Source organism: Cervus canadensis, chromosome 4 (genome assembly GCF_019320065.1).
Source record: "Cervus canadensis isolate Bull #8, Minnesota chromosome 4, ASM1932006v1, whole genome shotgun sequence".
In the NCBI taxonomy this organism is placed as follows: domain Eukaryota; kingdom Metazoa; phylum Chordata; class Mammalia; order Artiodactyla; family Cervidae; genus Cervus; species Cervus canadensis.
In genome coordinates this window covers 37,100,740-37,127,862 of record NC_057389.1, presented here as the reverse complement: position 1 = coordinate 37,127,862, position 27,123 = coordinate 37,100,740, and the positions used below count along the sequence as shown (strand labels likewise).

At 44.2% G+C, this 27,123-nt stretch overlaps 1 protein-coding gene across 4 annotated transcripts in view; it reads right to left on the bottom strand.

Moving 5' to 3' along the window:
• ATP10B (ATPase phospholipid transporting 10B (putative)) overlaps positions 1 to 27,123 on the bottom strand; it is a 357,164-nt gene that overhangs the window by 58,463 nt on the left and 271,578 nt on the right. For all 4 annotated transcript variants that reach the window (XM_043464791.1, XM_043464792.1, XM_043464790.1 and 1 more), the window contains 6 exons: positions 26,124 to 26,209; positions 22,105 to 22,211; positions 17,968 to 18,099; positions 14,104 to 14,231; positions 11,576 to 11,828; positions 10,206 to 10,444 (listed from right to left, as the gene is read on the bottom strand). In XM_043464791.1, the coding sequence (XP_043320726.1) occupies positions 10,206 to 10,444; positions 11,576 to 11,828; positions 14,104 to 14,231; positions 17,968 to 18,099; positions 22,105 to 22,211; positions 26,124 to 26,209 (945 nt within the window). The remainder of the gene's footprint in view (positions 1 to 10,205; positions 10,445 to 11,575; positions 11,829 to 14,103; positions 14,232 to 17,967; positions 18,100 to 22,104; positions 22,212 to 26,123; positions 26,210 to 27,123) is intronic.

The following is a 27,123-nucleotide window of genomic DNA, read 5'->3' as shown; positions in this document are numbered from 1 at the left end:
CAAACCCTTAAACATGATGCCAGTACTTCCCAAACTCTAACAGATACATGAATCAGCTAGGCATCTTGTTTAAACCCAGATGCTGATTCAGCAAGTCTGGAGTGAAGCCTAAGCATCTGCATTTCTATAAGCTCCCAAGGGGTGCTCCTGCCTGCTGTGGGTCTGAGGACCACAGTTTGAGTACAAGGTTCTAGGCTATATGGCTGCCCTATTGCTCCCATTTCCTCTCTGGCTGGGAGCATTTGACACTGAAAGCTGTGAGGAGGTGGCCAAGCGCCAATCCATTACTCTCCTCTCACTTTAAATGACAGTTCATTCACAGTCACATTGCTGACAATCATTGATTGGGTGCAGCAGATTGCCGCTGTGGGAACCCACAGAGCCAGCGGTGGAAATGAACAGGAACCCTGGTGTGCAGGCCTGGAACAAACTGTGGCCTAGTTCCTCCCATGCCTCCATCTCCTCTTCCCCTCTATATGACCTGTGCCTCTTATTCCAGCTACTGTTTAGAACCCCAACTCTCCATTTGCTTGTGTTGAATGTCTCCCCTACAACAGCCTGCAATCCCCCCACTAGATGGTTTCTTCTCGTTGCTCTGATTAACCTTTAATTTTCTCTCAAATTCAGCTCTGATGCTAACCCTTTCAGGAAGCTCCCCCTGACTCCTAGTTTGATGTAAGTGCATTTCTTTTGGGCTTCTAAGCACCTCTGCCCCCTTACATCCCAGCCTGAGAGCAGTGTCCTGTAGTCACTGGGGTTCTTCTTGCCCCTTCATTAGACTGCAAATGCCTGAAATCAGGGATGATGCCCCATTAGACTTTATATCCCCAGTGGACAGAATGGTACTTGCCATAGTGTAGATGCTTGTTTTGTATTTGTTGGCTGACTGACAATAAATGAAAGGCTAGTCTAAGAAATGTAGATACTGAGAATATATAGAATTGACAGATGAAGAGGAAGCAGACCCTTCCATTTGCTATTGGTGAGTGTCTGGACTGGTACAACCACTGGGATAGTATCAATCCAAATTTTAAACATGCACAAGATCTCAATTTAGCAGTTATGCTCTAAGAATCTATAGAAAAACTTACATACATGTAGAAACAGATGATGGCTCAACCAGTCAACAGATTTTAACAGCCATTTAAAAAGTGACAAGGCAGCTCTCCACTGAGTATCTGTCCATTTGTCTACATACATGAAATATTCCTCAAGATTCATTACATTAAAGAGAAGTTCAGAGTCCAAGACAGTGCATGGTGTGCTTTTGTTTGTGGGAAAGAATGTGCTTATGTGTATATTCCACTTGCATGCTTTTATTGGGTTTTCAAAAAGTTCCTTTAGGTTTTTCCATAAGAGCATATGAAAACCTAAACAAACTTTTTGGCCTACCTAAGATATAGCTACAAGCACCTCTGGGAAGGACATAGGGAAGTTCAAATAATGGTTGTCTTTGAGTGGTGGGGTACAGAGAAGGGAAGGAGGCTTACTCTCCCATCTGCCCTTTGGTTCCTTATGAATACTTAGCCATGTTGTTGTACCCTATTGTGGACATAAACTTTCTCGGTTGCTGGGGAGTTGAAGGCTGAAGTACTATTTAGGGTAGTGATGTTTTTGCCCTTGCTGAAGTTGTGGCCTTGATATTGAGTTTGGATGAAGAATAGGGAGAGTCCAGTGTTAGTAATTGCATCCATGAAATTAAAAGATACTTGCTCCTTGGAAGAAAAGCTATGACCAACCTAGACAGCACATTAAAAAGCAGAGACATTACTTTGCTGACAAAGGTCTGTCTAGTCAAAGCTATGGTTTTTTCAGTAGTCATGTATGGATGTGAGAGTTTGACCATACAAAAAGCTGAGCACTGAAGAACTGATGTTTTTGAACTGTGGTGCTGGAGAAGACTCTTGAGAGTCCCTTGGACTGCAAGGAGATCAAACCAGTCAATCCTAAAGGAAATCAGTCCTGAATATTCATTGGAAGGACTGATGCTGAAGCTGAAGTTCCAGTACTCTGGCCATCTAATGTGAAGAACTGACTTATTGGAAAAGACACTGATTCTGGGAAAGATTGAAGGCATGAGGAGAAGGGGACAACAGAGGATGAGATGGTTGGATGGCATCACTGACTCGATGGACTTGAGTTTGAGCAAGCTCTGAGAGTTGGTGATGGACAGGAAAGCCTGGTGTGCTATAGTCCATGGGGTTGCAAAGAGTTGGACATGACTAAGTGACTGAACTGAACTGAATGTTAGTAAATATTTGCTTAAATAGAAGCACATGGATTGTTAAGGTGAGCTTTTCCCAAATGGGACAGAAACTCCAAGGGAAAAACTCAGTGGACTAGCAGGAAGAGAGCTCCCTACAATATTGATTCATTATAAAAACCCTTAACAAAGTGGGTATAGAGGGTACATGTCTGAACATAATGAAAACCGTCTATGACAAACCCACAGTCAACATAATAGTCAATGGTGAAAAACTGAAAGCCTTCCCAGCTAAGATCTAGCACAAGACAAGGATGCCCACTCTCACCACTTCTACTCAACATAGTATTGGAAGTCCTAGCCACAGACATCAGACAAGAAAAAGGAAAGGCATCCAAATTGGAAGGAAACAGATAAAACTGTCATTATATGTTGATAGCACGGTAATATATGTCTAAAACCCTAAAGATTCCACACAAAAACTACTAGAACTGCAAGGTGGCAGGATATAAGATTAACATTCAGAAATTGATTGTATTTCTTTAAAACAGACAATGAAATATCAGAAAGGAAAAAATTTTTAAAATCCCTTTTAAAATCACATCAAAAAATATTTAGAAATAAACCTGACCAAGGAGGTGAAAGATTTATATTCTGAGAACTATCATACATTGATATTGGAAATTGAAGATGATACAAAGAAACAGAAAAAGATTCCATGCTCTTGGATTGTAAGAATTAATACTGTTAAAATGGCCATATTACCTAAAGCAATCTACAGATTTAAAATAATCTCTATCAAATTACCAGTGACATTTTTCATAGAACTAGAACAAATAATACTAAAATTTATATGGAACCATAAAAGACCAAGAATTGCCAAAACAACCCTGAAGAAAATGAACAAAGCTGAAGGCATAACTCTCCCAGACTTCAGAAAACACTATGAAGTTTTAATAATAAAAACAACATAGTATTGTCAACAGAAACAGACATATGGATCAATGGAACAGGATAGAGGTCCCAGAAATAAACCCACACACCTATGGTCAATTAATCTTCAACAATGGAGGCAAGAATATATGATGGAGAAAAGACAGTCTCTTCAGCAAGTAGTGTTGGGAAAACTGGACAACTGCATGTAAATCAATGAAGTTAGAACACTACCTCACAACACATACAAAAATAAACTCAAAATGGCTTAAAGACTTACATACAAGACATGACATCATAAAAATCCTAGAAGAGGATATAGGAAAAACATTCTCTGACATAAATCATAACAATATTTTTTAAGGTCAGTCTTCCAAGGTAATAGAAATAAAAGTAAAAATAAACAAATGAGACCTAATCAAACTTACAAGCTTTTGCACAGCAAAGGAAACCATAATACAAAAAGACACCCTATGGACTGGGAGACAATATTTGCAAATGATGTGACTGGCAAGGTTTTAATTTCCAAAACCTATGAACAGTTCATACAACTCAACAAAAAAGAAACAATCCAATAAAAAAATGGGCAGAAGACCTAAAAAGACATTTCTCCAATGACATTCAGATGGCCAATAAGCACATGAAAATATGCTCAATGACACTAATTATTAGAGAAGTGCAAACCAAAACTATACTAAGCTATCACCTCACACAAGTCAGAATGGCCATCATTAAAAAGTCTAAAAGTAACAAATGCTGGAGAGGGTGCAGAGAGAAGGGAACCCTCCTACCTGTTGGTGGGAATGTAAGTTGGTGCAGTCACTACGGAAAACAGTATGGAGGTTCCTTAAAAAATTAAAAATACTGTTGCCATATGATCCAGCAATCCCACTCCTAGGTATATATCCAGAGAAAACTCTAATTCAAAAAAATACATGCACCCCAATGTTCATAGCAGCACTGTTTACAATAGCCAAGACATGGAAGCAACATAAATATCCACTGGCAGATGAATGAATAAAGATGTGGTGTATATACATATGTATACACACAATGGAATACTACTCAGTCATTAAAAAGAACAAAAGAATACCACTTGTGGCAACATGGATAGACCTAGAGATTAGCATACGAAGCAAAGTCAGTCAGAAACAGACAAATACTGTATGTTATCACATATAGGTAGAACCTAAAATATGATACACCACACAGTTAAAAAAAAAAGTGATAAAAATGAACTATTTACACAACAGTGTCAGATTCACAGATACAGAACTCTAATTTATGGTTACCAAAGGGGAAAGGAGGGGTAGGGAGGGATAAATTAAAAGTTTGGGATTAGCACGTACAAACTACTATATATGAAATAAACAACAAGGTCTTAACTGTGTAGCAAAGGAACTATATTCATTATTCTGTAATAAAATGTAATGGAAAAAATATGAAAAAAAAATATATGTGTATAAATGAATCACTGCTCTACACTAGAAACTAACACAACATTGTAAATCAACTATACCTCAATATAGAGAAAAATATCATATATTAATATATATGGAATCTGGAAAAATGGCACAGATGCACCTATTTGTAGGGCAGGAATAGAGACACAGATGTAGAGAACAGACATGTGGGCACATAGAGGGAAAGGGAGGCGGGATGAACTGGAAGAGTAGCACTGACATATGTACACTACCGTGTGTAACTGAGAGCCAGGGGGAGTTCCTTTAAAACCACGGGAGCTCAGCTCTGTGCCCTGTGTTGACTCAGACAGGTGGGATGCAGGGGATGGGGTAGGAGGGAGGCCCAAGAGGGAGGGGATATATGTACATATATAGCTGATTCACTTTGTTGTAGAGCTGAAATTAATACAACATTGTAAAGCAATTATAATCCAATAATAAAATTTAAAAATCTATACTTCAATAATATTTTTTATTTTTAAAAGGAAGGGAGTCTCCCAGATCTTGCAAGACCCAGTTCTTTCTTTCTTTTGAAAAGTGAAAGTTTAGTTGTGTCCAACTCTTTGCGACGCCATGGACTCTAGCCTACCAGGCTCCTCTGTCCATGGGATTTTCCAGGCAAGAATACTGGAGTGGGTTGCCATTTCCTTATTTATTTTAATTGGAGGCTAATTACTTTACAATATTGTGGTGGTTTTGCCATACATTGACATGAATCAGCCATGGGTGTCCATGTGTCCCCCCGTCCTGAGCCCCTCACCCCTCTCCCACCTCCCATCCCAACCCATCCCTCTGGGTTGTCCCAGTGCACCAGCTTTGAGTGCCTTGTTTCATGCTTTGAACCTGGACTGGTCATCTATTTCACATATGGTAATACACATGTTTCGATGCTCTTCTCTCAAATCATCCCACCCATGTCTTCTCCCAGAGGGTCCAAAAGCCTGTTCTTTATATCTGTGTCTCTTTTGCTGGCAAGACTCAGTTCTTATGAATAGGGCTGTGGGCCCCCATTTGGGACCCTGGGAGCTAAGGGAAGCCAAGCTGAGACAGGCTTCATCCATTTATTGCCCTGTATAGTCATGTCACTTCCTAAAGGATTTTGCACGCTAGGTTAGTTATATTCAAACTCGTATCTAACCTTGCTGAGGGAGTGTGTGCATGTGGGCTGTCCCAGAGCAGACAAGTGTGGCACAAGTATCTGCCCAAGAAGGAAAGGAAGACCAAGTGTCAAAAAAGAAGGCAGAGAGCCAGAGACAGTCTTCTTTACTTTCCTCCACTGCATTCTTTCCAGACAGATGGGTGAGGCTGTGCTCACAGAAGGGAGAGGTGGTGAAGTATGGAGCCAACCAGTTTTCAAGTGGCATGTCTAAACAAAGACTTTGTACTCCAATCTTGGCTGCTCAGAGACTGGGGGTGGGGGCGGGGGTGCGGTGGGCGGGGAGGGCATTTCATTTCCCACCTACCAGGACTCTTAAATACTGGCTAAGGACTTCCCTGGAGGCTCAGACAGTAAAGCGTCTGCCTACAATGCGGGAGACCTGGGTTCAATCCCTGGGTCGGGAAGATCTCCTGGAGAAGGAAATGGCAACCCACTCCAGTACTCTTGCCTGGAAAATTCCATGGACGGAAGAGCCTGGTAGGCTACAGTCCATGGGGTCTCAAAGAGTTGGACATGACTGAGCGACTTCAATGTCATGTCATGTCAAGGACTCTTTACTTTCCTCAGTATTGATATATTACCCCACCCTAAAGTCACAGATATGACGGCAGCCAATTAGACAACAATTACCAATGCTACCTTGTTCTTTGTAATAAAAGAAAAAAGTCAGCTTTTGTTGTGGTGGTTGTTATTGTTGATGCACAATTTATTTTTGGTTTAGAGCAAAGTGCCGTGGAGGCCAACAACGGGCTTCTTTGAAGGGGGTTGGGTGCTCCGCCATTACCTGGCATCTCTGGGGCTTCAGAGTCTAGTTCTGGCTGAGTTTACAAAGGGAAGGCACTGTTGGTGCCAAGAGATTATCTGACCAGACTGGATGCCAGATGGGCGGGTGGAAGAGGAGACAGCACAGAGTTTGCCAAGAGTGGGTGGGGGTGGGAGCCAGGAGCCACAGCCAGGGCACCCTCCTGGGGCTGCCACAGATGTTCTCCACAGACAAATTCAAGGATCTGATATTCCAGGCACAGAGAGTATACAGGTTAGTATCAGACCCCTTTAAGGCAGCTTAAATCACCCCCTTCAGCCAATGCCTCCCAATCTGTAGAAGGTGCCTATTTGAACCAAATGAAGACTTATTTCTGAGTGGGGTGATGGTGTGCTTAGAGAGGTTCTTAGTGGCTGCTCAGTAGAATCATTAGAAATCAAAATATAAATACTAAGCCCCACCCAAGACCAAATAGTCCAGAATCTCACGGGAGAGGACTCCACATAGTTTATGAAGACTCCCGTTTCTTCTTCCTGTCATCACTTATGTGAACATTTGTCCAAGGCAGACAGCTTTCTTTTATTTTTTTTTTTAATTTATTTTTTTCATTTATTTTTATTAGTTGGAGGCTAATTACTTCACAACATTGCAGTGGGTTTTGTCATACATTGACATGAATCAGCCATGGAGTTACATGTATTCCCCATCCTGATCCCCCATCCCACCTCCCTCTCCACCCGATTCCTCTGGGTCTTCCCAGTGCACCAGCCCCGAGCACTTGTCTCATGCATTTAACCTGGGCTGGTGATCTGTTTCACTGTAGATAATATACATGCTGTTCTCTTGAAACATCCCACCCTCGCCTTCTCCTACAGAGTCCAAAAGTCTGTTCTGTACATCTGTGTCTCTTTTTCTGTTTTGCATATAGGGTTTTCATTACCATCTTTCTAAATTCCATATATATATGTTAGTATGCTGTAATGTTCTTTATCTTTCTGGCTTACTTCACTCTGTATAATGGGCTCCAGTTTCATCCATCTCATTAGAACTGATTCAAATGAATTCTTTTTAATGGCTGAGTAATATTCCATGGTGTATATGTACAACAGCTTCCTTATCCATTCGTCTGCCTATGGGCATCTAGGTTGCTTCCATGTCCTAGCTATTGTAAACAGTGACAGCTTTCCTTTAAAAGGTCATTTAAAACCTCTATTATTTATCCCTCTGTCTAGAACACAGTATTTTAAGAATTAAATCCTCAAAATCAACTCACAAGGCATAACAGTAATCCTTTTTTGAGATAAGAATATTGAGGTTTCCACTTAGTGAACTGACCGAAGTCACAGAGCTGATACACAGTGGAGCTGAGGTGAACACCTGGGGCATTTGACCCCAAACGTGCCTATGTCACAGCTGGAAGTGACCTTGCTGGTCAGCACAAGCGTCATATTCTTTGACTTTGAGAAGAGCCAGTGAAAGTTGTAAGCCAAGTATTTTCAGGTGATGAAACAGGGACAGAAAGAGGTTTAACACACTGCTTAAGGCCACCCAGCAAACCTCAGCAGAGTTAAAACCAGAGCCCACGTTTCCTGATTCTAGGCCCAGTGCCCACCCCACCCCAAACAAATAGCTGGGGTGCTATTGTCTGACTAACCCCAGATTTTCAGTCTGAAAATTTAGCAGTGCATAGAAGGAACACATCACCATCTTCCCCTGCCCAGGCAACAAGAATTGGATATTACTGTGTCAATTTCCTTATTGTTCATGAGTGAATTTAGCCAGAGCTGGACTTCAAATGTGCCAGCCAGGGCAAATCAATGACATTCAAGATCTGGAAATAGCTCATAGGTGCATGTGTCCCTTTCAGTGACCATCAGCTAAGGGCCCTGAATAAAAGTTATACTGACTGAGTCAGGGCTGCAGTTTTTCCTGGGCTCTGAAATTTGTCAGACTGAACAGGGACCAATGAATCTGTGTATCCCAACTGATATCTACACAGGAAAGCTTCCTTTTTCTCCTGGAGGAGACATTCTCAGATACACAGGATGACTGTGGTTTCCAGAACCGAAAGAAACCAAAAGATACCAGCAGTGCAAGATTTAGTCCCTGTGCCCAAAGAGAATTCACTGAATTCATTGTCCAAACATTTAGGTAAAGAGCTGGGGGAAGAGCATTCCATTCAGAGGGGACGGAATTAAATCAGAGAAAGACTTGACAATATGCATATCCTATTGTTACTTCTTTGGGGAAAATCAAAGAGAAAAATAAAAAACAAAATATTCCCAGAGTCATCAATGGATCATTCTTCTTGAAGGTTTATAAGTATCATATGTCTTAACACATGACTATTTTTTATCCTTGCTATTGTTATGTTTATGTACATGATAATAACATAAATGTACAGAATGTACATTATTACATGCAGTATATAATTACATAAGTAAGTTAACTTTGTACTTACTTAAATTAGATAAACAACAAGCCAGAAGATACAGACTCACAGAATTTCTTGTCACAGTCAGAAAACACAGTCCTGGGTAATAAATACTAGGTAGCAATGTAGAAAAGGCTTTTGATATCATGTCAGAATCCAAAAAAACAGCAGCTATAATTTATGTGTATGATGACTGCAAAAAATGTTAACACATGTAGTTTGTGTGAGTGTGTGTGTGTGTATAATGAGGGGAATGAAAGACTGGAACGAAATTCACCAAAATGGTCATTATGAAAATCTAATGTTCTAATAATGGGATGAGAGCACTTTTGGTCCCTCTGTGAGTATATGTGTCTTGTTCAAGCTAATGGGGGTCCCTGAGGCCTTCTCTGTAAGTATAGAAGACTCTGAATGATGTGTTCCCTAGAGGAAGAGCTTGATGCAGAGGACAGTGGAAGGGGACAGGAGTCAGAAGCCCTGGCGCTGGCCTTGGCTTCTAGGGCATGCTGCGTTATCTTGGGGAACTAACTCAGTTTCTTCACGTGCTACCTAGATGTTTAATGGTAACTGTCTCAGTGGATCAAATGTGAAGGGACTAAATGCAGAAAACCCCAAATGTGCAAATTTCAATATCCTAGGGGCCAAGCAGTTAGCCTAAGGGAAGGAGGTGGACTGGGTAAGTTTGACAGAGATGTCCTCTGCTTCATAACAACTTAAGACTCTCTGATTATCACAATAAATACATTCTCCCATTTTTCTTGAAACCTGTAAGCCTTATAGGTTCATCTTCCATTTTTCCACTTTATAGAAACAAGGACATGTCAGATCTCTCTCTTTCCGATCAACTGTATTTTGGAAAAATGTACATAGTGAACATGCTGCTGGGCCTCAGCGCAGGGATGGGTATAGAGAGAGGGGGTGGGGGGCATGATGAGCTGAGGTCGGCACTCCCAGGCTGGGGAGAGCAGACTTCTTAATTCAAACCAGTTATCACCACAGGGAAACACTGGCTTAGTGGGGAGACTTTTTCTAATTCCATTTAGAAATCTCTCAATTTCAAGAACATTTGAAATTAATAGACTTGTACATGCCCAACAAAACCCATTCAGATTATAAACAAGACCAAGGGCTGCCATTTTGAGAGCAATTCAGGGTTTATACACCATTCTCTTTCGTGCCCTGGAGCCATCCCCTATCTCTCCTCAAGAAAGGTCACTTGCAAATTCAAAGAGTGAAAGGCAGGCACTTACTATGGAGCTGCTGAAGGCCACAGAAGGCTGTGAGATTTCACAGCGCCCCATAGACCTTTGTCGAGAGTGGCCCTGGATGGGTACACGGGCACTCTGGCTCCTCCTCAGAGGCTGGGACCCTCCTTGGCCCCTCACTGTGACTGGGCCCTGGTCCCTTCGGGCTGGGAAGGACAAACACCGGTATTGGGTCCACTCTTCACTGTCTGAGTCCAGCTCCTTTGGGGTCTCTAGTCGCTTAGCTGCAAGAAAGGAATCTTGTTATTGCATCAGTTGTACCTCGGCTAGATCATGGTTGGGGAGATGCTAGACTTTGGGGGTGAAGCTAAAAGCATGGTGTAAGAACATTATGCTGCTCTAGATAACAGACAGCTGGTTACCCTGACTGCTGAAAGTGGGGTGCAACTTGGTCACACAGGTTCAAATCCTGGCCCTCCTACTTCCTAGTTATGTGACTTTGAGCTTCGCATAACCCACGCCTCTACTTCCTCAATTAGGGGTTATAAAAACTATCCGATTCATTGTTTTGAAGACTTAATGATATAATGGTATGTATAAAAGACTTACTATATAACGATATAAAAGTGATAAGCATACTCTAAGTACTGGCAGCTGCAATTATTAAGACTAGAAGCTCCCGTGTACATCGTGACCGCTGTGGCCAAAGGGACTGGGCTGCCTGTGGTACCTTCTCTCTTCTCTTTCTTCATCCCTCCCACTCAAAAGGATGAAGAATGAAGGAAGTGGGGTGTGTGAGTGTGTGTGTGTGTGTGTGTGTGTGCACACATGCGTGCTGTGGGGGTAAGGAACCGAGGGGATCAGTCAGCTGTATCAGCCACCTTCAGTCCAGATGACAATCCAGGTATTTTCTAGCCATATCCCCTAAGGCAAAGCTTTGCGTCAGCAAACCCCAAGAGGTCAGTTAGCATGGAGGGCATTTCCTGATTGTATCCCATTCCACCATGTGCTTCCACCTGGGCCTGTCCTGTCAGGTAAGGTAACCTGAAAAATTCCTAAACTTTGGTTGCAGGACGGGAACATAATTTGGACATCTCCCCAGTGCATTCCTGACAGATAAAAATCTTGTGTGTCAATTGCGCCAGGCAAAGATCCACTGAGGACAAAGATCAACCAGCTGGAGGGCTACCCCACAGGAGATTACCCATAGCCTTCAGGAGAAAATAAAGTTTACAAGTGATAAGAACAGCACTGATCTGTGACAAGAAGGCCGCAGGGATACAGGAAGCTACTTCCCACAGAGCCACTCAGCCTTTGCCGAGAGCCAGGAGAATGGGTTTTAGTCACCACTCTCTTAGGAGAGCAGGGGTGATTTCTTTAGAAGAAGGGTGGGGCCCCCAGGAGCCCCCTCATACCATTTTCTTGGTGAGAATACTCGTGGCCCATGATGGTACAACGCCGGAACACCATCTTGTTCTCGGTCAGCGTTCCCGTCTTGTCGGAGAAGATGTACTGGATCTGACCCAAGTCCTCAGTGATGTTGAGGGCTCGACACTGAATGGACAAGTCAGTCTCTTCGTCATACAGGTCAAGGTCGTTGTGCAGGAAGAAGACTTGCCCGAGCTTCACCAGCTCAATGGACACGTACAGGGAGATTGGGATCAGTATCTGTGGGGAGATTGAGTCCCACTGTGTCAGATAAAGAGGCTGGTCTGCCATCTCAGGACCTCCCTGAGTGATAGAGTAGCAAAAGCATTTCATGAAAAGTTCAGGTCAGCTCACGAAGTGGGTTTTCTCTGAGAAATTAAAGCTCAGTGACCTCATGCCTGCCTTGGGATCCTTAGGAGAACCTGAAAAAGACATAGGCCTTCCTGAGCCAGGAATATTTGGCATGGGGTAGACACTCACCACTGCTTGTTTAATAACTGAGCTGAAGGGGTAAGGAGTTCTAGTTAATTTACAGAGTCGTGTTGGGTTTAGGTGTGCAGCAAAGTGATTTAATTCTCTCTCTATAACATTGTATATACTTTTCATGTTCTTTTCCATCACAGTTTATTACAAGATATTGATAATACTTTATACAGTAGATTCTTGTTATCTGCTTTATATATGATAGTGTGTATCTGCTAATCCCAGACTCCTAATTTATGTCTCCCCCTCTCTTTTCCCTTTGGTAATCCTAAATCTGTTTTCTATTCAGATTTATTGTTGATCACTGCCCACTGATGTAGCTCAGATGGTAAACAATCTGCCTGCAATGTAGGAGACCTGGGTTCAATCTGTGGGTCAGGAAGATCCCCTGGAGAAGGCAACCCACTCCTGTGTTCTTGCCTGGAGAATTCCATGGATAGAGGAGCCTGGTGGGCTACAGTCATGGGGTCACAAACAGTTGGACACGACTGAGTGACCAACACACACACACAAATACTGAGTGCTGTTTTGGGTCCTTCAAAGGGCAATGAGCAGAAAAAAGCCCTGGCCTTGAAGACCTCCCATTCCAGTAAACAGAGAAGTCTATATTGAGTGGTGGCAAGTCTCATGAAAAAAAAAAAGAATAAAGAAAAGTGAAAAGAGTGAAGGTTGGGAGGGCGTCTTTCAGAAACCACAACCTTTGTGCTGAGACCTGAAGAAATGAGGGTGTGAGCCTGAGGTTATCTGTGGGAGGAGGCATGTTCCAGGCAGGGCACGGGCCGGCAGCTGGGTGTCTGCAGGGCCAGGGCGAGAGTCGGCAGGCGTGTGTGCCAGTGTGTGGGAGACAGCTCGAGATGTGGTCCCCGAGGGAGCGGGGCCCAGATCACTTAGGCCTTGTTGGTCGCCTCAGAACTTTGTATTCCCCTTTGTATTTATTTCACTTTTGGTTATGAAACCATCAGAGGGTTCAGGGCAGAGGTAGAGCATGACTTCCTCCTCACATTTAAAAAGGGTTACTTTGCTCCATGAATGAATGAACTATTGAAGGAAAAAAGTTGCCAGTTGGAGGACCAAGAAACATGCTCAAGGACTGTAAGAACTCATACAGATGGGGTTTTGTCAAAACAAAACTACAACTTCCCTATCTTTTCATAGACTGTAATTCTTATTGGGCCTGAGGTTTTTTTTTTTTTTTTTAAATCTCTCTATACCTCACTGCATGTGTTTACCTATGCTGCTGCTGCTAAGTCGCTTCAGTCGTGTCCAACTCTGTGCGACCCCATAGACGGCAGCCCACCAGGCTCCCCCATCCCTGGGATTCTCCAGGCAAGAACATTGGAGTGGGTTGCCATTTCCTTCTCCAATGCATGAAAGTAAAAAGTGAAAGTGAAGTCGCTCAGTCGTGTCCGACTCTTAGCGACCCCATGGACTGCAGCCTACCAGGCTCCTCCGTCCTTAGGATTTTCCAGGCAAGAGTACTGGAGTGGGGTGCCATGGCCTTCTCCAGTGTTTGCCTATAAGTAGGGGCTTTTCTTACCTCTCTCTTACAGATACTCTGTCTTTTGTCTTTTTTCTCCTATATATAGTCCTGGTTCTTCTTCAATCTAACAAATACGAAAACACTAACCTGTGGTTTCTTTCTCTGAATGCTTGGGGCTCGAAAGTTCTGTCATTGTTTGTGCTGTGTTATCTTTGTGGTTCTCAGGTCAGAAGGTTCACCAGTTCTAGATCTGGCAGGAGGACAGGCACCCACGGATCTCTGTTGCAATCTTACTTTTAAATACAAGAGTCTGATAAATATTTCCCTCTGTTATTATCTGAGGCCAAGGTCCCCTCCACAAGGCAGGGCTGGTCCTGACATTATACCAGATATGAATACTTTCAAAGACTCATAAGAAGCAATAAATGTTTTCTCATCTCAGTCCAGTTAGTTCTTTCTCAGGGTCAGTACTGAGATTTCTTTTTTTTTTGCAAAGTTGTACAGGTGTTGGCTGTAGGTCTTTTGAGCCCTGAGTTGGGGAGGACCTCCTACCTGGAGCAGGATGATCATGGTGAGGAACATGTAGAAGCCCCCAAGGGCAAGGGGAAGGTAGTTGCCGTTGGCGTCTGGCACGTCAAAGGGAGGGTGTTCTGTGAAGGTTCCATTCCAGAGGCTGTGACCTGAGAGGAGGCAAAGTAAAGTATGAGGCACAATCTCCACGTAATCCTAAACTGGTCAGTTACATCAGCCCTTCCCTGATCTACCGCCAGAAATCAGTGTGCTTTGGAGGAGCACATCCTTGTTCTATATAACACTGTGTGTGTGTGTATTCATTTAGCTCTAAGGTGGTCCTTCATATACCATACATTTCAATCTCTCCTCCTAGTAGAGAAGACTAGCATGGTGATTATTTAGATTTTGTTTAAGTCCTATTACACAGGAGTTGGAAATAGAGAAAGGGACAAGAGTTAGTTTGTTTTTTCCCTAATGCACCCACCCATCCAATCATCCATCCCTCAATCCATCCATCCACCCACCCACCCAGCTCTCAACTGTTTACTCACTCCTCCCTGCCTCTTTCCTTCCCTCTCTTTATCCAAAATTTATTAATTCAAAAAGGAGTTGGTCCTACTTCTTGTCTTTGAGGAGTTCCCTACCAAGTCAAGGAGTCTGATGTAAAGATACAAATCTCACGTGGCATGAGCTAGATCCTGGAATGCTATAAGAGCCCATAGCAACAGCCTCAGATACAGACTGAACCCTCTGTTTCTCTAATTATAAATGGGGATAGCAACACATATCAAGTGCAGATTGATAAGTGCAACTGGCACTGATCTCTCTGAATCTCAGCACCCTTATCTATCAATTAGTAACAGTACCTTCCCCATGCGGTTATTGTGAGAACAGGATTGCCCTATGTGTATAATGCTCTCGGCTCCAGGGCAGAAACTATAGAGAATAAAGGGCAAAAAGGATGCCACCCTGCCCCTAAGATACTTCTTTGCCCAAGAGGTTGGGCCAAATACCATCATACCCAGTAGAATAAAGGAGGCTTATAGATGTGAGGTTAAGGGCCAAATATATGGTACAGAGTAAGATCACTGGCTTTCAGAGGAGCTAGAGATCATGAAAGAAATCAGAGCAGGCTGCTTAGAGGAGGAGGCCTGGAGGGATTCTGAAGCCCAGGTGGGTACTGGGTGATCAGAAAGGCCTGGGGAGGACACTCTAGACAAATAAAAAAGAAATTCCATCTTCATACATTAAAGTAATGAAGTGAAAGTCGCTCAGTTGTGTCTGACTCTTTGTGACCCCATGGACTATACAGTCTTTGGAATTCTCCAGGCCAGAATGCTGGAATGGGTAGCTGTTCTCTCGCCAGACTCCTCTGTCCATGGGATTCTCCAGGCAAGAATACTGGAGTGGTTGCCATTCCCTCCTCCAGGGCATCTTCCCAACCCAGGGATCAAACCCAGGTCTCCCACATTACAGGCGAATTCCTTACCAGCTGAGCCACCAGGCAAGCCTGGTAAAGTAAATGTGTGATAAATAACCCTGGAATGATGCTCATTTGAGAGCCATCACCTCCTACAGGAGCCATGCTTTAATTAGGTGCCAACAGAGGCCTGTCACTCTATGAGTTGTTGTTCTCAGACAAGAGAATCCTGCCCCTCCCCATTACTTTCTCGAGGTATTTCTTATTTTGGGCAATCTACCAAGCTGCTTCTGGTTTGCCTGAGTCTTGTCTAACTCTGTGACCTTTTAATCATTAACTTCCTTTCTCTAGAGACATAGTGACATGATCCTCAATGTCCTTCCCAGGTTTTACAGTCCCTAAAAAACCTTCCCCAAACAGAGTCAAGAGTTTTGCAGCATCTCTGGGGACACGGATGGACCACAAAACCAATCGGTGGTTTTCTTGTTTGCCGGCTTCTGCTCCCGGCAGGTACTGCCCTTCCAGCTTTGAGCCCCTCTCAGAGTGCCCTGAGATATACCTGGGAAGTGCATTCTTTCAAAACTCTAGGCCATGCACAAGACTAAACCCCACTGTCTTCACTGTGGTGACACATAAGAACTTTGTGGGCTGAGCAACGTTTTGGGCCTTGGACACTGTCTTTTAAAAACAGTGATGAGGACTTCCCTGGTGGTCCAGTGTCTAAGATTCTGTGCTCCCAATGCAGGGGGCCTGGGTTTGATCCCCAGTCAGGGAACTAGATGCCACATGCAGCAACTAAAACCTGGCACAGTCAAATAAATATAAAGAAATATTAAAAAGAAATAGTTTCTAAAAAATAAAGTATAACAGCAGTGATGCGTGAGATTTCTGACAGAAGCAAGTGAAGATCAAACACGACAGCTGCTCCCAGGTGCAGAGTCGGCAGGGGGCTCTGGACTCAGCATATGAGTTCTTCAATTTGATCCTCCCTGCTTCTTTTACGGCCTCCTTTAGGGTACCAAGAACCATCCTTAGTGCTAAGCCATTAAAGGGGAGAGTAACGAGGAGGATCGTACTCACTGCCCGGCCTACCCTCCAAGGATCAACTGGAATACCTCCTCCCACAGCGGTCTACACTGGCTGTGGTAGAACCTGACCATAGCCTGCTTCTGTTCAGGGTTCCACCCTTGGCCTTGCTCTTGCCAAACAGCCAAACTCTCCTCTGCAAAAGAATGATCTTCCCTCCTGCCACTGTGCTTTGTCTGTGCTGTCCATAGGGTAAAGCGTCCTCTCTTCTTTCACAGGTACCGGCCCCATCCTGTCCCTGCCACCTCCCTCTTCTGGTGAGAATCAGCTCCAGCAAGACTTCCTTCCTCGATGCTCCCATAACACCGCAGTAGGCTGAATAATGTCCCGTAAGTTGTCTGTGTGCTCGACCCGGGGCCCTGTGAACATGCAAAAGGGACTGCAGACAGGATTGAGTGAAGGGCCCTGAGACGGCGAAGAGGAGCCTGGATTAGCCGGATGGGCCTGATGATGGAATTACAAGTGTCCTCATAAAAAGGAGGCACAGGGAGATAAGCCCACAGACAAGGAGAAGGAGATGTGAAGTAAGGCGCTTTGAAAACAAAGGCGTGTATGTGTGTGTGTCCTCATTCGCTTAGTTGTATTTGACTCTTTGTGACCCCCTGGACTGTAGCCCTCCAGGCTCCTCTGTCCATGGGATTCTCCAGGCAAGAATACTGGAGTGGGTTGCCATTTCCTTCTCCAGGGGATATTCCTCACCCAGGGACGGAACTCGAGTCTCCTACGACTCCTGCATTGGCGGGCAGATTCTTTACCACCTGGAAGTCCTGAAAATCTCCCAATGCCGCAAATGCAGAAACCCAGGTGGCCAGTAGAAACCAAAAAGACAAGGGGCTGCTTCCCCCACAGGGTCTCCAGAAGGAGCCGGTCCTGCAGGCACCCTGGTCTTAATCCAGTGAAACTGATTTTGGACTTCTGAACCCCGGATATGTAACAGAATCAGCTAGTGTTGTTTTAAACCACTCAACTTGCGTTAACCTTTTACAGCATCACTAGGAAACGGACGCAGTACCTGCTGCCGCCCTCACTGAATGCTCCAGATGCTGTTATTGATTCTGTTCTCAGGCTGGACTCGTTCCTGCTGGACTCTGAGGACAGTCCTGTGATTGATTCGTCTGTTACCCTCTCTGGGTCAGGGGGTGCCCGGGTTCAGGAAGTATTTCCTGAATAGACAGATGACAGATGCTCTTCCTACTCTTTAGGGCACACACAACTTTCAGAACGATGTCACCTGCATTTTCGGCTGAATGGGCACCCTGTTAAATACGGAGTAGGCTTGCTTTTTTTTTTATTAACTTCTTTTTGCACATAAGGAAACTGAGGCTCTGTGTTGAGGCAACTGGCACAAAAGAAACAGAAGATGCCTGTGGGGTTGTTCTTTCCAGAACATTCCATACCTACAGCTCCAACGAGGCACATGAGGAAGAGGATGCCGATGCAGGAGAAGATGTCTCTGTTCATGCGCCGCTCGATCTTGCTGCGTTTGTACCGCGGGCCGCTGTTGTTCAGCATGGCTTTCGTTTCATGGCCTTTGAGGGAAAATTAAGATCGTCAGTCTTTGGCCCCCCGTTTGCCTCTGGATCTTCCTGCAGGATAGTTACCTCTGTGCAGGGCAGGGACAGAGTGCAGACGGAGAGAACAGATGTGTGGACACAGGAAGGGACTTGGGGTGGTGGGATGAAACAGGAGAATAAGATTGATATGTATGCACTACCGTGTGTAAACAAGACAGCTAGTGGGAAGCTGCTCTGTAGCACAGGCAGCTCAGCTCAGGGCTCGCTGATGACCCAGAGGGGTGGGATGTGGGGGGTGAGGGGGGGATACATTATACAATAAAGTGTACACAAATGGCTGATTCATGTTGTTGTATAGCAGAAATTAACACAACACTGTAAAAGCAATTCTACTCCAATTGAAAAAAAGAAAAACAAACAAACCTAAAAAACTAAAAAAACAAGAGAGGCTTCATCCTCTAACCTGGATGTGTCCTGGCATAGGGAGGTTCTGGGAACAGCTGGAGAGACCTCACACAATTGGTCAGCAGGTTTTTCTGGAATAACCCCTACCTGCCGGACATGGTGGGCGGGAGGGGGCATAGACCAGACTCCCGTGCACAGGCTTTGTCCTACACAGCTCAAGAGGTAGCCCTCACTGTGTAGCTGTCACAGATTTGTAAGCCTCTTAGGACACATTTCTAGCAAACGACAGAAGGCTGTCTTGAGGAAGGGCCATCTTCTAATTTGCACAAAGGGGCTGCTATGGGTTAGTGGTAGGATACAGTAGTTAAGACAGATGATTCACATGCTGGTGAGAATACACAGGCAAACAAGTAAATAAGGTCATCACAGTTGGTGATAAGTCCCATGAAGTAAACAATAAATAAGGGCTAAAAAAATGAAAGATGCTGCTAGAGAGCATGGTCAGGGAAGGCTTCTCAGAGGAGGTGACAATTAAGGGAGATATGAATAGAGAGAGAAAAGTTGGAAGAAAAGGGCTTTGGGCTGGGGAACAGTCTATGCCAAGGCCCTGTGGCAGCACTGTACTCGAGGCCAGTCATTTTCATGCTTGCTTCTTTGCTAAGGTGTTTATTGCTTGTGCAAGAGTGTAGTGACCAAAGGCCTCCACCCCAGCATTAACTCTGGGCAGCTCCTCTCCTGTCTCGGAGTTCTGCATAAAATTTTGTTCAAAGAAAAAATAATAAAATTTAAAAACTACTGAATCTTATCCAGTCGCCCCTCTGCACCAGTTGGAGAAACCCATGGCGGAAGCATAGGAGGGACCTGATCCAGGTGAAAGGATACATGAATATCAGAGCTGCATGGAGAACCCAGGATGCTGATCCCCACTCTATTTCTCCTTCTACTGCCCCTGGAACCCAAGTCACCCAGCTAAGAGCTGACAGTCTAACTAAGCCTTGTCTTTAAACAGAGCCTTTCCTTTGGGGCTGCTAAATTTTAATTACTGTGCCATACCCCTCAGAAGACAAATTAAAAGACACCAGTCACATGTTTCCTGTGCAAAATGAAAGAGAACCAATATATCAGCTCTAGCAGCGAGTGGTTTAATGCTGTTTAGCTGGTGGCCTTGTGGATTTAAAGTGGCAATGAAACTGCAGGAGTGAGCACGCGCTGGGCTTATGTCAGACTCAGTTGCTGCAGTTGTTCAAGGGCTGCCACAGCTGTGGTCCCTGCCTGCCCTGGGCTCACCCCGTTCACCCATGCCTCACTTCCTAAGGCTCCTCTGCTCCTTTGGCAAAATGTGGTCTCATGGGGGAGGCAGCATGGTGTGGTGGAGAGAACGTGGGCTCCAGTGTCTGACAGAGCTTGGCTCTCAGGCACTTGGCCTTGGGTTGGAGGGAATTAATCTCAGGAGACATGTGACCTTGGTGGAATTAAGCCTTTTGTATTTCAATTTCTCATCTGCAAAATGAGATATGATGGTTGCATGCTCTGGGATAAGGGAGTGAACTGATACACATAAAGTACCTAAACTAGTTTCTGGGACACAGTAGGGCCTCAATAAATGTCTGCAGTGAGGAGCATACGCCTCCATGCAGAATTTCTTCCTTCTGGAAAACTTGAAAGCTTTCTTTGCCTTTGATCCTGAGGTGCTCCTGTTATGTCCATCTATACCATCAAGGCAGAGAGTACAGCTCCCCGACCAGTCATTCTCTACAGGGCACTTTGTTCCCCAGGGGACATTTGGCAAAGTCTTCAGAAATTTTTGGTTATCATCTTTGAGGAGGTGGCACTAATGGCATCTAGTTGGCAGAAGCCAGGGCTGCTGCTAAACATCCTATAGGATGCCCCCCTCCCCCCACAAAGAACAATCTGGGACAAAAGTCAACAGTGATGAGGTTGAGAACCCCTGCTCCAGATGACAACACTTAACACCATTAGTACCATTTTTGCTCACGTTTTTTGAGACCCTGATGTGTGCCAGGCTAGTGTTACGCCCTTTTCACAGATCATCTCACTTGAACTTTACAATCCAATGAGAACAGGTCATCAGTGCCTTTTGTGTGGAAAGCTTGACCAGCTTTTCAGGAACTTGCAGCCAAGGGCTGGTTTAGTGTGTGTGGAAGTCCCTCAGTCCTGTCTGACTCTGCGACTGCATGGACTACACGGTCCATGGAATTCTCCAAGCCAGAATACTGAAGTGGGTAGCCGTTCCCTTCTCCAGGGGATTTTCCCAACCCAGGGATTGAACCCATGTCTCTGCATTGCAGGCAGATTCTTTACCAGTTGATCTTCTAGGGAAGCCCAGGGCTGGTTTAGCCCCAGGCAGTCTGACTCTTGGTAACCATGATTAACTCCCTCTCTGCCTGCCCTCTCATAGGCCACTCCCGTCACCCACTCAGAGCTCTGCTTCTGCTCAGGCAGAGAAGAAAACTCAGTTTATGAGGGTGTTTTGGTGGGGCAGGGATTATTGAAGGGGTCGTGTTTAGTAAGTCTGCCAGACAGCACTGAACTCCACTGTCAAAGATCCTTGAAAGCAGTGACCTGTGTTGACAAATAAAACATCCCTCCCCCAAATTAGAGAAAGCCAGCTAGACTGTGACACTATCAAAAAAAAAAAACACAAAAAAAAACACCCTACTTTTCTCTCACAGTCTGCCAAAGGGAGTCATAGGGTAGATTGATGTGTTAGTGCTCTTCCATGTCTAACAAAGGTTGGATTCTATGCAGGCCAAAACATACCAACTAAAACTAAACAAAATATTACAAGGTGTCCCAGTGAGTGGAAGATCCAGAGAAGCTTATTTTGGAGAGTTCCAGGGGAGGTAGACACTCCAGGGAGACTGTGTTACCGCTATAGATGTTTGCAGTTGTTCACGTAACAACAGACATGTACTGAGCACCCATGGGCGCCAGGTGCTAGGTACTGGGGATTCAGCCGTCCCAAGACCCCCTCCAAATCCCATTATGAGAAGTGCTGCTGTTGCCTTTTTTCAAGGGGAAGCAAAATCAAAGTGCAAAGAAGAGACAGACCACCACACGCGGAGCCACAAAATGAATAAAGCTAATAATAAAAGCAACTGTGAAAACAACAACCAAGACTCATCGTGCCCTCATGTGCCACACACGGCACCAGGTGCTTTCTATGTCTGGGTCACTGTACTCTCACGAGCGCTTCATGAGGCAGATAGAGATGTTATTCCCATTGTACAGATGAGGACACTGAGGCACACACGGTGATGTTGCTAAGTTTAGTGAGGTTACTCCTCAAGCTCAAGAAGATGCTCTTCATCCCACCTGTGGTTAGTGTCACAAAACCGTTAGGGATGCATGAGTCCCCCTCCCCGTGTCATCCAGATGAGTGACAGTGACTCAGAATCGAACTAGGTCTCCTGTGGACCAAGTGAGCCACTGTGATTCCAGCCTCAGTTTGCTTTCCCTTAGAAATGGGAAATCACATGACTCTACCCCTTAGAAGTGATGTGAGCTCCCACCAACTAAACATGAATTTGGAGGAAGTTTTGGAGGAAGGAGGAGAAAGGGCAGGGACAGAGGAAAGTGTCCAGGGACAATAACCTGTGTAGATGACAATGCCAACAGCCACTTCAGTGTTTCTGATGGTGCAGCCTCGAAGCAGAAGACTCTCACTGCCAAAGCCAGTCCTGGTCTGATCGGGATGTTCCCTGGAGATGATGAAAGACAGGAACAGTTTGGTGGCCACTCCACACTTTCACGGGTTAGTGTCTCAGAATTAGAGGTGGTGAGTGAACACGATCCCTCTTCTCCCTCTTCTTCAGAAGAGCAATATTAACTTGGAGACTAATTCCCATATTTAAATGCAAGATTTCATTGGTCCTAGGACACCTAATGGGGACTGGACCATCAGAGGAGAACTACCCATCCCTAAGGATGTGATTTTGCCTAAAAGGCAGAACTCCGATGAGGAAGATTCAAAGCGGTTTTAGGGGCCAAATGTGTGGGAACTGGCTCTGAGCCTGCAAGGATAGGTGCTGTGCGCCCTGAGGCAGTGTTCACACACCCACTGCCACCCAGCTGCTGGATCTGCACCCACACAAGCTGAACGTCCCAGTCTGCAGAAGACAAAGGACAGTCCCACCTCTCTTATCACGAGACGATGAGGAAGGGCAGCCCACAGGTTCCCCTCTTGGCCTCTCGCCTGTGCTATCCTGTTGCTCCATCCTCATAAAATAAACAGACCTCACGGCAGGAGGACCAGGGGCCTTTGTGCAACATCCTGGGAGGAGGCTTCTCAAAGGGGAGATCCGTAGAGTTCTTCCCTTCTTCTAGACTCAGGAAGCATCACAATTTCCCACTTAACTCTAGACACTTCTGAGTCAACCCACACCAGGGTTGACTCGGTATCTGGTCCTCATGCAGTCCTGATGCCCTCCCTCTCTGAGATCTTTAGGAACTTAAAATATAACTTCCTCACAACATTGGGGAGAACAGAAAAGTGATCATCTGAACTCTAATGGATTTTCTCTCCTCCTAACTCTTTAATACTTCATTTCTCTAGGTCCAGTTATGTTTCCTATGCATTAAATAATGGTCGTGACAACCTTAGAAGGTAGGTCATGTCTCATACCCATTTTAAAGATAGGGAAACTGAGGCAGTCATAGTACATGGAAGAAAGGGGATTCAAATCCAGGAAGTCTGGCTCCAGAATGCTACAATACCACCCAACACACTCAGAATAATTCTTTACTGTGTTTATAAACTATATTACTTACATGATTTTATTTGACTCTTCACAGCTCTGGGAAGTTAGCAGGGTGATTATCCTTGCTTATGAGAAAGTTGAAACTCAGAGAGGGTGAGAGATCTTTCCAAGTACAGACTTCCAGGACATAGGACTTCCCAGGACTTGGGAACCCAGTCCTCAAACACCAAGCCTCATGTGATTTTCACTACATTGGAGTTCTTATAGTAGCACCCCATTAATTTATATTGAATCAGTCATTTCCATTTGCAATTCTTTTGAATTTAACAAGGAAATATCTTAGTTTATCTCTGTTAATCCTTTCTAGCACTTATTTATCTAGTTTTTTAACACAGAAGAGGTTTTGGTAGTAGTCTGTAGTTAGAGTAAAATAACTGTTTTGATTTCATTTTACTAATTTTACTGTTATAAAATTTATACATGGAAAGCTATACTGCCATAAATCTATGGCAAGCTATATACAGCAGTGATACCAGTTGCCCATAGTGCCAGTAACATAACTTTTTCTTCTGAAATAAATTAAGAGAAAAATAAGCCAATTAAAAATTTGTAATATATAGTGTTTATGAATGTGATACAAATCATAAAGGTGCTCTGAGAATGGCTGAAGTTGAAGACCCACCTGTCCTTATGGAGGGAGCTGCTACAGAGAGAATATTGAACGATTCACTGTTAGTAGCTAGTGGTTTAAAGAGCATTTATGATGCTCTAAGGTGATAACCTATGACAGCATCTTCCTTGTCTCCCGGTCATAACATTCCTTCTTCAGTACAAAGGGACTGTGATCTCATAGCCCTTCTGTTTACTGCGCTGTTTACATGGATGCTTTATTGAACTGACTCACGCAGTATTTCTCCACCTCGACACTTCTGACTATTTGGGTGGGATCAGTCTTTGTTGTGGGTCTGTTCTGTGCCCCACAGGATGCTGAGCAGCATCTCCGACCCCTACCCACCAGATGCCAGGAGCACCTCATCCCAGCTGTGATAATCAAAGCGTCAGACACCATAAAGGTCCTCTGATAGGAGGGAAAGGGGTTTGAGAACCACTGCCCTGGACTGATCTTACTGCTTAAAAATTGCATCGTTAACTCTGACATCCCTAATCTTCAAAGCATTAAAAACTACTCAGTTTCTAGCCAGCCTGGGTAGCCCCAAGAGAGTTCCTACATTAAGGAGGCCAAAGAAGCTTCTGGATACCTGGAGGCATCAGTCCTGTGGTTTGCTCAGCAAGAGAGCCTAGGTCATCTGTGGGTGGGGGGCCTCGGCAGAGATGTGGGAGCTTGGTGCAGAACTTGCCAGCATCCCATGGGTTGACTGCTAGACTGACCAACTGGACTTTCCAGGCTCACCCAGGAGCCCTGGGCAGGTGGGGAAAGATGCCTTTAGAGGCAGCGACCAGGAAGAGAGGGTTCTGGGGGTTGAATGGAGCTGGAAAGTTCTGTCTGAGATGAGCCCAGGCTGAAGCTTAGAAAGCCTGGCTGCTGACATGAGCTGTTTGAGGGAGAAAGGATTACAAATAGAAACCCAGCAATGAGGCTGCTCTGCAAGAGGATGGAGAATGACTCAAGGCATGGGAGCCTTGGGATGAACCAAATCCACAAAACTTGTGCATGAGGGGAGGACTTCTTGCCCAGGCAGGTGGCAAGCTCCACCTCACCAGATGCCTGCTATGAATCCTCTTCTCCTCCAGGAACTTGCGCCCTTCTCTGTCCGTCTCCATCTGCGCTCTCTTAATTTTTAAAAAGTAATTTGCACAGAAAATCTGCTATTTTTTTGTATTGGTCTTGCTTTTCCCCCTCTTATCTTGCTCCTCAAGACATCTCATATGGCCTGGGAAACATTGGTTGGAGGGAAAACCCTGTCACCTGCCTCCTGAGAAATCTTTTGAAGTCTCACTGCAGGCCCATTGGTAGAGAAGCTGCTATAACATGTCTGAGCTCATTGTCTGCGTGCAGACAGTGCAAAACACACAGGGGTTAGAGTGAAAAGACAGGATGGAAGTTCTGGCCCCGCCTTGTAGCTGCTGTGTGCTTCTGAGGGAATCCTGAAAATTTTTATCATCAGCTCTCCCATCTGAAAACTGGGAATCAGAATTCTCACTTCTCTGGGTTGTTTTGCAAATTAAATGAGATGATGTTCTGAGAAAGTCATCTGAAAGTGTTAAAGCCCTGAATAGGTCACTGCTCTCTCTCTCTTTTTTTTTTTTGGTCTTTTGCATTAAGACCAGTTGTCAAATGTGGGAGCAAAATTACAGCAAAACTCTCAGGCTGAATCAAAACTGACAAATAATAACAACAGTAATTGCAACAGCACCATGAACTATCTGCTCTGCCTGTTTCCATGCTTTGTATAGGATCAGCTCTCAGACAAGAAAATTCCTGTGATGTAATCTTTATTTTACAGAAGTGGCAATGAAGGCCCAGAGAGGTTAATTAATTTACTCAAGGTCATATAGCTTGTACGCAATAGGGCCTGGTTTTGAACCTAGGTCTGTCAAACTCCAAAGTCCCCATTCTCAGTGCAATAAAGGCTCCTTCAGAAATCCGGTCTAAATTTAATCATACTTGCCTCCCCTGAATCAGAGTGTGGTCTCGACTTTGATGCTGTTTCACAGAGTTCTGAAAAAACTATTAGTGAATTTAAACCTGCAAGATAATTAAATGTCACTCCATCAACAACAAAGATTGGAAAAGGTTTCTCAATTTAGTTAGGTTTCTTTAGCCCTTTCTTAAGATAAAAAGAAATAAACTTTCTTAGGACCCACATGCTTTTCTGTTTGGCCATTTCAAGACAAAACTTCTAGCTTGCAGAGGCAATATTTACAAGCAGCACACGGGTGGCAGATACTTACATATAACCCTTAAATTTGTTGAGGTGGTTGTTGGGCTTCTCACACACGATGGTGTTGTGGAAATGTTCTGGTTGGAACTGTACCTCCTGTGAGAGAGAGAGTGCTGCGAGGTTATTAAGTCAGAGAGATCTCGTTTTAATAGGATCACTGGGAGAGCTAATCATAGTTAGAACCATTGAAAATAAGGTAATGCCCGCTTTGCTGCACCGTGATAATTGCAATGTGTGAGAAAAAACAGTAGTATCCTCATTAAGGAGGAAGAAGTAGATGCAGAGGAAAACTTGAGTGCTTGGCAAAGGGAGGGCCCTGTCCTGACTGTTTTTTTTTGGGGCCTGGATTTCAGTCTCTAGGCTCTAGTTGCCCTGTAGAACTTACTGCCTTGATGGACATGTTCTATGTCTGCACTGTCTAAAGTGGAAGCCACACATCATGTGTGGCTGTGGAAATATGGTAGTATGACTGAGGAGCTGATTTTTAACTGTTATTTAATTTTAATTAATTTAAATAGCTACCTGGGGTTAGTGGCTACCAAACTGGGCAGTATAGAAATCGATGATCAAAAAGAAGAAATTATAAATCACACTACCTACAGCTAGCCAATATTCTTGTGTATTTAGAACTTCCAGAGTTCAAAAAAGTATGTACATACACCTACACACATTTGTGTATGGACACACACCCACATTTATGCATTTCAAAAATGAGACTTAGTGGTCATATACAGTGAACATTTTTACACATTATTACATTTTTCCACATCTCTTTAAACACCTGGATAGAAACCTATTGTATAAATGCCACTATATTTCACTACTGAACACTGACCTGCTTTCAACTGTTGGCTGTTGCAAAAATGCTGTGAAAATAATAGCTAATAAAACAAAATAAGTAGCATTCATTGGACTCTTACTTCTGTCAGATGCTGTGATGAGAACTTTAGAAATGCTATTTTTTCTTCAAGCTTACAATTCTTCTATGAAGTAAGAACTTGATTATTGCC